Below are 11,060 nucleotides of genomic sequence, written 5' to 3'. Positions count from 1 at the left end.
AAGCACTCTGAAATGCCTTGTTGCTGAAATGTGCTATACAAATGAAATTTGATTTGACTTTGATTTGATAGACCAACTAAATTTTCCTCAGGAGGAAAATACGTTGTAGAAAAATCTCAATAATCAGTGGAAACAATTTTCAGCTTCATGGCAAAAGGATGTGAATACATACGTAAATGTGATTTCTATTTTTAATAAAATTACACAAAAAAAAACCTTTTCACATCATCATAACAGGATTCTTCTCTGTGGGAATTAGGGGAAAGAGATTAATTTAATAATTTGGAATTAAGGTGCAACATGGGAAACGGTGGCATGCTGTGAATTCTTTCTGAATCCTTATTCTTGTAGTCCAAGAATAAGATTATAATCCCATGAAGAACCGGGTCATAGGATTATAACTGAAGATCAAAACTAAACAGAAAGGTTTAGATTATGTTGTTCCCGTATCAGTTTAGAGTGCGTCTCAGTTAGCTTTATCATTGTGACCAACATTACCCTCACACATCGTACCACTTAATAAAGTTGCAACATCGTAATAAAACTGATTCATTCATGCACTTTGACCATGTGTTTTATATGCATTAGGAGTGAAAGGTCTGATTTTCCACACCTTTAAAAAGAACAAACATCAGCCAAGTTGACCTTTTTTTAATAAGATGTTTCATTCAAATGAATGGAAGCAGAACAGTTATTAAATAGAAGCAATTGCAAAGCAATCATCCAACATATGTATTCGAGGAGAGGTTTCAGCAGATGGTAATGCAGCAATCTGACGGTAAGCATGTTATAAAAACGTTGTGCAACATGTTACCTACTGATGGCCGAGTCATCCCTACATAGACGGAGGTCAAAGACTGATTACTGCTCCTGCTGTCCCCCAAAGATCCAGGATAAGACGGTGACACTATCAGAAAGAGTGACGCTCTCCTACCTTTTCCAAGACAGGAAACTATTTTTAAATACTTTGTTTATAAATCAAAATATTGGGAAACCAACACATCGGTTGCTGATGGTGTTTGAGCTGTGCTTTTGCTCAACTCTTCCAAATAGCAATATTAGTTTTATATGAAGCCATAAAGGACCATCTGTATTTTTTTCTAAGAATTCATTATTTTAGATGATAAATTCAACTTTTTTATCACTTTTGAACAAAGGGGAGTAATTCATGTTTATGTGGCATGTGACTAATATTTCATATCAGAAATATATTCACCGGCTTCGTCGGTCTCTTAATGATAGTTAATAAAGTCCACCAACAGCAAAGCTGAAAACATCAATCAGTTGATGGTTCAGTAATCGAACGCTTGGTTGAAGGTCCGTTTGTGTCCTCCTCGGTTGTTGTAGCCGCCGCCACCGCCGCTCCGGAAGCCGCCGTTACGTCCTCCGTTTCCACCGAAGCCGCGCCCCCTCCCGCCTCTAAACCCGCCTCTGTCTCCGCGGTTGGGGAACTGCTTCTCCTCCAGCTCTGGGAGCTCTGTGGCTACAGTCAGCTGCCAGCGGCGACCATCTTTCCAATTATCCTGATGAAGCGAAACAAGTGATGAGGGTTTTATTTCAACAACAGAAACTGGCCTAAAAGTGTCAAAACATTTGTTTCACCTCAACTCTTTCATGCACAGCGGTCACTACAGCGGACAGATATCTAAAAGCCATGTTCTTGTGCTTCTTGCGGATTTTTATGTTATAAATGCACAGACCACTGAAGTGGAAACTAATGCATCATAAAATACACTATCAACTGCTGGCCATCAGCTGTAAATGCAAGTCATTATTTTTGTTAAATCCAATATGGCCGACAGACAAAAAAGCATGACGACCGACCCGGTCCCTCCTTCTACTGTAGACGACTCTTCCAGGTAAAAAAAAACAAATAGTGTCACCTCAGATAACCCCTAAAGATCAATACTACTGATGTATTTTTCAAATAACAACTTTGTATTTGGAGAAAATTACGATTGATCACCTAAAAACAATTTTTTTCCTACTTTCTTTATGCCTTAAGAAAATCAAAAAAAAAAAAAATTGGAAAAAAAAAATCCTGAAACAAAAGATCATAATTCATGCATGAAAGGGTTAAATTAAAAGAAAAATCAATTTCTGAATTTATTTCAAAAACGCATCCTGGCGTTGACCAGTAGAGGGTGCTGGTGTTCTTACCTGAATCGCTTTGACTTTATCAGCCGGGACATCGAAACAAACTCCCTATTACAAACAAACAGACAAAAATAAATAGAAATAGTGAGCGGTTTTGTCCAGTGATAAAAGATCAAGTCTGTGTTTTACATTTCTGGCACCGACCAACTCCAGAAGTGAGACGTCTGAATGGATTTACCGTTTTGCCTTTGAGGAAGGTCATTCTGTGAATGTGGTTTTCAAAGTCCTCTCCCAGCTGCTCTTTAATGGTTCTCCAGGCATAACCCAGATTGTGCATCTCCTGGGAGCACTGCAACTGCATCGTGGTGTAGCCCTGCAAAAACACACAAAATATCACACAGGAACTACAACATGCATCTCGCAATGGAAGAAAATGACTCCAGTTTTGTGCATCAGGAAGAAGTAGAGCTGGGCGATAAATCGATTTTATCAACCAAATTTTGAGTTTAATTTATGAAAAATCTGGATTTTCTCTCACCAGTGAGCTCCTTGTGTTTCCACAGAGTTGTGTCAGCACGCCCTCTTGCTTGACAAACGTGTGTTACAGCTTCTAATTATTTGGACTTTGAATTCAACAGAACGTTAGGGCCAAGCTATTTTTTTTATTACAAGAATAAAGTTGAGTACATAAAAAATTTAATGAGAAACGCCGAGCGTCTTGTGAAGTAATACTCAAAGATAAGTAAATACTTCATCTTTTAACACATAAACATCAAATTATCAGTAGCAGGACTTTGAAACTATTGAGAAAATGACTGAGTCCATGTCAAAGGCCAGAGCTTCAGTAACTGTGGAAGCTTTTCTCATTAAAACAACTCTACCTCTTACTTTTAAGACAATCTGGTGAAATTGAATCTTTATTCTGCTTTATTTCTCATAATTCAATACAATTCTTGTGATTTATTTTTTAGAAAGGAAGAAAAAAATGACTAAAATCAGAAATTGGATCTGGTATGAAAACAAAAATCTTTTCTTTTTAAGCCTCGTCGCCCAACCCTAGCAAGAACAGCAGCACCAATGAAACAATGAGAAAACACCAGGGGGTTATATATACGAAGGTCAGGTTTTGGATCTGACCCAGTTTAGCCAACTGCAGTCACTCTGAAAGGTTTGAGAAAAGGGTTTCTGAGGGCAAACGAAACTCACAGCGTCAGAGTTGAGCAAAGATCTCTGCTCCAGACTCGTGGCTCCGGAAATGTGAGCCAGAGCAGCAGCGAGTGCATCCACCGCTCCCTTCTCTTTGATCAGCTTCTCTGCCGATTCCCTGAAATATTCAACAGCTGTGGCTGGAACAGAGTCCAAAAACCTGCAAACAAACAAGAATGGGAAAGGATTTTATGAAATCCGTTAAAATCCCGACAAAATCTTGTAACTGAGAAGTTGAATGACTTCATAAACGTTCAATAATGTTACAATAGTTTTATGAATGACAGCAGCAGAGTCTCCCATACATACCTGGCGGCGTCTTTGCTGGATGATTTGATGATGTCATTGGCAGTTGGGACACCGACTCGCCTGAAAGTGATCCCCTAAAATAAAATCAAACAAAAAGCATTTAGTATCAACTTAAACAGGTAAAATAGCCAGAATGTAACCAAGTCAGTGAAAGACGCCTACGGCTTTGTTCTCCACGTAGCGCAACTGGTCCTCTTCCTTCCTCTGGTAGAAGCAGATGCAGATGCCAGTCCTGCCCGCTCGTCCTGTTCGCCCTGAACGATGGATGTAGGACTCGACGTCCTGACAACAACGTAGAAAATTGCTGATTCATGCCAAGATGTGACTGATTTATATTCAGTTATTCTCATTTAAAAACTAAACGACTTTGTTTTCAATATTTACTGCTACAGCTCTCTAACTCTAGACCTCCAGAGTAACTTCTGAATGCATCTCTGTTACAACACACCTGACTCATTACTAGGAATCTGTCAAACATGACAAAAAGGTGAAGAGGTAATGGATCAATTGTATTCAGGCGTGTTGGAGCAGCGATGCATCCAAAGAGTTTAGGTCAGTGGCTCTCAGGCCTGGAGTTGGTGACTCCTGGAGCAACAGCTTCTAGAAAAGGTCAAGCATGTTTCTGCTGTGTGCCTGAAGTAAAAAAAAAACATCTTTATTGTAAAATAAAATAATTAAAATTACATTCTTATGAATAAAATAGTAAGTTACAGGCCTAAGAAAAGTATAAAATTGCTGCAATAAGTTGCTAAAATTATATGTCTCAATACATGTGATCACTAATAATATCTGACAGAATATTCACTGAACTCCAATTCAAAACCGCACAGCATTCTGGGAGATGTAGGCAATGGAAAGGCTAAAGCCTTTCCTAAACCACTCAGCCAGGTTGGTGGCATTAACTAATTCACTTGCTCTTCGGTTACCTAGCAACAACCTTCTGGGTAAAAAGAAGCTTCAAGTCCCGCTCCCAGTTTTGGTTGCATAGCAACAACCTGTTAGCAGCAGGCTAACAGGTTGTTTAAAAGTAAAAACAAAATAAAAAATAAATAAAATGGTGGAAAATAAAAAACAAGTGCATGGAGTTAAAACTGGGGATAAAACAGGAAAGGTCCCGGCATCATGTTGGAAGTATTTCAGTTATTTAAAATAAAAACTAATATTTTATTAACCCTTTGGGATTAATTTTGAATAATTATCAATATTATTGATCTACTGATATGAAACGCTTGATTCATCCTGATACGTTTTTCAGCCATTTCGTCCAGCCCCAGTTATGATAATAGATTTTATCAGTGCTGCTTTTTTTTGTCTTGAAATCTGATAATGGCTTGTTTCACACCAGCGCCGATTTTCGTCGAGCAGAGTGAGTTTCTGTGTGAGCCAACCTTCGGCGGAGAACACTGGACCACCAAGTCGACCTCTGGGATGTCTAATCCACGGGCGGCGACGTTTGTGGCAACAAGGACCTCAAAGACACCATTCCTGAAACCTTTCAGAGTCGTCTCTCTCTGTTTCTGTGGAATATCCCCATGGAGAGACTGGGAACTCTAAAAGCATCAAATAAGACAGGAAAAACTTAACAGCTCAGCAAATGTGACTTTATATTCAAGAACTGCTTTTGTGTAAGGTTATTATGAGATGCAGATTGCTATGGTTACCTGTTTGATGGATGCATTCATGGCCAGTTCATTGGCTTCCTTCTTAGTCTCGCAGAAGACGATTGTTCTGCCATGGCTGCCACTGTACACCTGGATTACATCTCCAATCACTGCAGCACGCTGGGACCAGTGGCACGTGATGGCCAGGTGCTGCAGAGGGAAGGACAGGATGATGCAACAAGTGGACAAAAGAGAACAAAACCCAGCAAGGGTCACGTTTGTTCTCAGAATGCAGCGTTTTTATTTTCCTCACACTTACCTCAACAGTTGTTGCTGCTTTTTGTGTTTTCTTGCCGATCAAGTCGATGTGCTTGCAGCCTGGCCTCATGTATTTCTTGGCCACATCGTACACCCAGGGAGGGCAGGTTGCAGAAAACAGAAGAGTCTGCGGGTTGGTGTCGCTGTCTGCAGGGGGAACACACACACACAGACGCAAGTGGGCTTCAGTCATTTTAAAAACCCTGCTTCGGACTTTTAGATCCACTCTCACAGGAATGCGAAACAAATCCAACACATCATATCCATAAGCATGACACCCAAATGTTTGCTTGTTGCTGTATGGTAGGTGTAGGAGTCATCAGCTCCCCAAAAACAACATCTGAGCTTTTCTGCTCCATTTAACGAATCACTCTCAAAATTTTTCATACTACATAAACATCAACAAACAGCACAGACTTTAATTGTATTTTCATCAATGTATAATAGTCTTGTAATTGCTTCATTGTATGTTGGACTCAAACTATTCATCTTAAACACTTTTTTATATATATTATAGTACTGAGGATGTAAAAATGCGATAAGCCCAAGTCGGAATAGGCAAGCAGGATTTCAAAGAAAATTGGAAACCTCTACTACCCTGATAAATCCATTTACTGCATCTCTACTTAAATTCCTCTCACACAACTTTTGATGTTGACTTACCTTTCTTATACGAAGAACCCAAAATCTCTTCAACTTGTTCAGCAAACCCCATGTCCAACATTTGGTCCACTTCGTCCAGAACGACGTGTTTCAGTTTGGAGAGGTTGAGTTTGTTGTTCTCAAGGTGATCTTTAATGCGACCGGGCGTTCCCACCAAAATATCGATTCCGTTACGAATAGCATCAACTGGACAAAGATTTTAAAAAAAAGTAAGTATTAATTCTGACAAAAGTATAAGTACTAAGAGGCGGCAGGCCACATTTCTAAGGTACTCAGACTATTTCAATTTGAATCACTTTTAAAAGCTATATATTGAACAAGAGTTTGCTGGTTTTTTCCCTATTTTTGCTTTTTCTTTTTTACAACAACTTTCAGTAAACTATTAATACTGAAACATGGACATACTCTGTGGGTTATATGAGCTGCCTCCATAGAAACAGACGATGGACAGTCTTTTGGCGATGTCTTTGAAGTCCTTGGAGACCTGGATAGCCAATTCTCTGGTAGGAGCCAACACTAGCACCTATTAACAAATAAAAAATCAAGTTTTAGACAAATATTGAGAGAAACTGAAGAAGAAATGTGTAAGTTTCTGGTGAGTACCTTGGGAGGCCGGCCTCTCGTCATCTCCACCGAATCGTTCTGGAGCTTTTCCACCAGCGGTATGGCGAAGGAGAAGGTCTTTCCTGTTCCAGTACGGGCTTGGGCGATTACATCCTCTCCATCATATACAGCATTAAATGACTTGACTTGGATGTCAAACAAGTAGGTGACTCCCCGAGCTGAAAAGACGACAGAGAAGAGAGAGAATAAGGAGATACAGAAGAGGCAAAAAACAAACAATGATAACCTCAGGCTTTAAACTTATGAGTAACATCCGGCTGAAAGTAGACACATTCGTGTTTACGCAGTCTGCAGTTGTGTATGAATGTCATCAAGATCACATATTAAGTTTTTAATGTTATTGAGCCATCTTTAAGTTGATGAGTCCTCTACACAAACCACACAATCACCAGATAAATGCAGCTTCATGCCAGCTATGTAAAGGGAACTTTTTTTTTCATCAGCTTTAAAATGTAGACATCTAGACTATAAAAACAGAGATTGCTTACCTTTCAGTTTATCAATGGTGACTTTGGAAATTCTGAAGTTGGAGAAAGCTCCTTCTCTCTGCTCAGGTGTCTGCTCCTAAAAGTGGAAAGAAATTCAGTTCCAATGTTTTCTTTTGTTCTTTGCAGCAAACCTTAAGCATCTTCGCGCCAGCATAGACAGCCAACATGGTGTCAAATCTTACATTTTCGCTGTCACTGGCCAACTCATCGCTCGACTGGGATGGGGTCTGACTGGGAGTTTGAACTGGTGTGTTTGGGGTGGAATGTCCATTGGTTGCTGCCTCAGTGGTTGCTTTCTTTTGCTTCTGGCTCTTCTATTTGCCCAAAAAAAGCAATAAAAGTGTTACATGTGGAAGAAAGACACTGGAAAAAAAAATACATATGCATGTACAACAGTACAGTACTAACCTCTGATGCTTCCTTTTTCTTTTTCTTTATTTTTTTTGGCGACTCCACATCACCGCTGTTACCGTTCAGGTCAGCGGCCTCTTCGATGTGGCCGTTCGCTTGGTCCGCTGCCAGCTTGTCCTTCTTCTTTTTCTTCTTTGGTGCTGGAGGTTCACAGTCTGGTTCCTCCTCCTGCTCCTCAGACTGCTGTTGTTTCTTCTTCAGCTTCTTACCTTCCTTTGTCTTGTTCTTCACCTACAAGGAAAGAAAAATATTTACCCTAACCAAATATTCATTGTCCAAGTAATGATTAGCAACATTGTTAAACTAATTTTAACAGTAACAAATACATTTTGCATTAGATATATCATTTGTAAATAATGTTACTCCGTGATTTTTTTAAAGAAATATTTGATGCATAATGCATGCACCTAATATTATTCACCAATAAATAACATGAAGCAGAGAGCAACTTTTCATGGGGCAGATTTCACCATGCATTGGTCAATGTTAGAGCTTTTCACAGGGCAGAATGTAAACAGAGGGACACTACTCAGCTTAACAACTGAATGTTCGAAATGAGGAAGTTAAACATATAAAATGAAATTATATTCCAGTATCTGACAATCAAAACTGCTGATGTATGAAAAAGCCAGGCACTCCTAAGCTAAATATTGTTTCAGTAAAATATCTTTAAATCCTTTTTAAACTGGATGATGTTTGAAATTTCCTATATTTCTATAACTACTTTATCAAAAATATAATCAAATCCACAATTAATGCATCCAATCACTCAGGGTAGTTTTTAATGCCAGGTGTGAATTGTCACCTTTTATACCAGTATGCATGTTGATATAAGGTAAAGTTGGTAAAATTGAGGAAATGAACCAAGTCACTACAAATGCATTCATTTTTCCCCCAAACCTCAACTTGATTGTTGTCCTTTCTCTGTTAAAATATCAGAGTTGTCCACTTCTGGGATCGTTATAAGAATAAGCTGTGCATAAAATGAGGGGTGTATGAAAAAGTGAAAGAAACACGTGACGGTTTGTTTGTAAATCATGTCTCATCGGCAAATCTAGATAAATTAAATATCACGAGTTTGTGTCAACAGGTAAAATGCGAATTACTGTCATATTTGTCCACATTGTTGATATGTACAATGATCATGGATCCATGTATTGGATACTTTAAGCGTCCACTTAATAACAAAAACTTAACATATGATAATGTAAGTAAGAGTATCCCTGATTACACAATGGATATATACTAATACCACATTCATTTTCATCTGTAAACGCTAATTCAATGTTAATATTTCAACTGTAACTTGTTTCGAGTTCCTCTTTGTTAGAGATGTATTATTGTTGCCACGGTTAGACGTTAGCTACTAGCAAGGACAGCCACATGTTGTCAAACATGGAGGAGCAGTGGCAGAAACTTCAGCCCTTTAACTCGACGTGGATCGTCAAACTCACCTTGAAGGTTTCAGCTTCCGCGACGGTGTCCATATCTTTCTCGGTGGTTTCTTCTTCAGTTTCAAAGATGATTTTTGACGGCATTTCTCTTCCCTGTTGGAGACCCTCGACGTGGACACAGGCTAACCTAGGGCACGCGGATGGAAAGGACCGGAAGAGGCGGAGCGAAGAAACGTGATCACAGCTGACGAGTGGAGCGTTCATGGAACGTTCGCTAATGGCAACTCCCATGCTTCCTGAACATGCAGCAAAAGCGTTTAAGTACAAATTCTGAGAAGTTTGCTTCTTCCAGTCAGCTACAGCTCTGAGTTAGCAAATTAGCGAATTAAACTGGTTCGCTGGCTTGCAACTGGGAGACAGTAAGTTTCGGTGTGAACCATGGAAGTACCAACCTCGGAGCTGATGAGAACGCATCATCAGAACGTTCACCCATAGACATTAATACGTAGACCCCTCATGGGGCGGGCCCGTTGCTACGATACGTAACAGCGTCCGCCATATTGAATGTGGAATATGTGCCAGTAAGCTAATACAAGTAAATGGACCGAACTTCACAAAGTGCCGTTCTACAAAGTATTTTAAGTTAATTCCTGTCATTGACACATTTTCTCACACATTAATATTTTTGGCAATCAAAGAAATGACTAAAGAGAGTTTCTGACTTTAAAGAGTACAATGTTTTTATTTGATAGAAATGATTCTGATCATTTTTATATTAACATTGATGAACAGACACATATGTACAGTGTTTAATAAAGAACATATTTACATAATTTCATAATTTAATGTACATTTAACATTTCAAGACAAGAAACTAATAATTTTCCTGTATTTATTTTTTATACGTTATTGAGAAATGACTTTTGATTTATAAATTAGTCATTGTCAAACATTAAACTACATATTTTTCTTACTTTTTTCCAGAGAATTTACAGTATGTCAACTCTGCTACAGCAAAGAGTGAAAATAATTCCAACAGAGTAAATTATTTTTTATTTCATTATATAAGCTGTATTATTAATACACTAATACTTCAGATTGAGATATTTAAAAATACACAAAAAGTGAAAGAATAAAATATTTATTTATTATACTGGGAACACTGGTCACAGGCTTCAGTCTGCTGGTCACACTGGGAGAACTCAATGACTTCTGAGACGACCTGGTTCACAGGCTAAAGCCAAGGATAAAAGAGAAATTATCCAAAAGTGTAATAGAAAATACATACGATATGTTTCGTATATGTTTCTTTCACATTCAGAAAGAGACATTTTCAGCATGTTGGGCTCTGACTCGTAGCATCTTTATAGCTAAATACCGACATGGAGAAGCTGAGCTGGGAAACAGAGACTGAAGAACAGCAGCTCCAGCTCTGATCCTGACTGACCTTTCCTCACTAAATCATCTGGTTTCTAATGAACTTCTCCTCTAACAGCGGTTTTTCATCACCTCTGTCTCATTAGAAAACAGTATGAAAACGTTAGCGGCTACGCTAACAATCAGCGGTTATTTCGGGCCAATTAAGCTACATAGAAAATATTTTTCGGTTGTTTAGAAGCGAATTTCTGGCTGCAAAGTCAAGTAATTCTGATCTTTCATCCTTACCTGTGAAAGGTAATGCCAATGAATCCAGTTTGTTTCGTAAAACGGTTGAAACAAGTCCACACAGCACAGGACTTAAGGAGCTCCGATCGCTCTGCTGCCACATACAAGATGGCGGACGCTTTTACGTACGACTAGGCGCTCCATGAGAGGTCTACGTTTTTTTTTTTTTTTTTTTTTTTTTTTTTTTTTTTAAAATTTTTTTTTTAAATTTTTTAAAAAAAAATATTTTTTGGGTTTTTTTTTTTTTTTTTTTTTTTTTTTTTTTTTTTAAAATTTTTTTTTTA

General features: G+C 38.5%; 1 protein-coding gene across 1 annotated transcript; it reads right to left on the bottom strand.

Annotated features, from left to right (window-relative positions):
* Positions 1-635: 635 nt before the first annotated feature.
* Positions 636-9,345, bottom strand: ddx21 (DEAD (Asp-Glu-Ala-Asp) box helicase 21). The gene is made up of 16 exons (XM_015022407.1): positions 9,172-9,345; positions 7,715-7,948; positions 7,489-7,620; positions 7,307-7,382; positions 6,798-6,976; positions 6,600-6,717; positions 6,195-6,380; positions 5,533-5,678; positions 5,274-5,423; positions 5,001-5,162; positions 3,775-3,894; positions 3,613-3,686; positions 3,304-3,463; positions 2,336-2,470; positions 2,161-2,205; positions 636-1,523 (listed from the first exon to the last, which is right to left on the bottom strand). Exons 1-16 carry the CDS (start codon positions 9,253-9,255, stop codon positions 1,293-1,295), a joined length of 2,232 nt encoding a protein of 743 aa, XP_014877893.1. The 5' UTR covers positions 9,256-9,345; the 3' UTR covers positions 636-1,292.
* Between the last annotated feature and the right edge of the window lie 1,715 nt (positions 9,346-11,060).

The sequence above is a fragment of the Poecilia latipinna genome, unplaced genomic scaffold (genome assembly GCF_001443285.1).
Source record: "Poecilia latipinna isolate Pla-1442-1.1 unplaced genomic scaffold, P_latipinna-1.0 Scaffold2998, whole genome shotgun sequence".
Lineage (NCBI taxonomy): Eukaryota > Metazoa > Chordata > Actinopteri > Cyprinodontiformes > Poeciliidae > Poecilia > Poecilia latipinna.
This window is presented reverse-complemented; position numbering and strand designations above follow the sequence as displayed.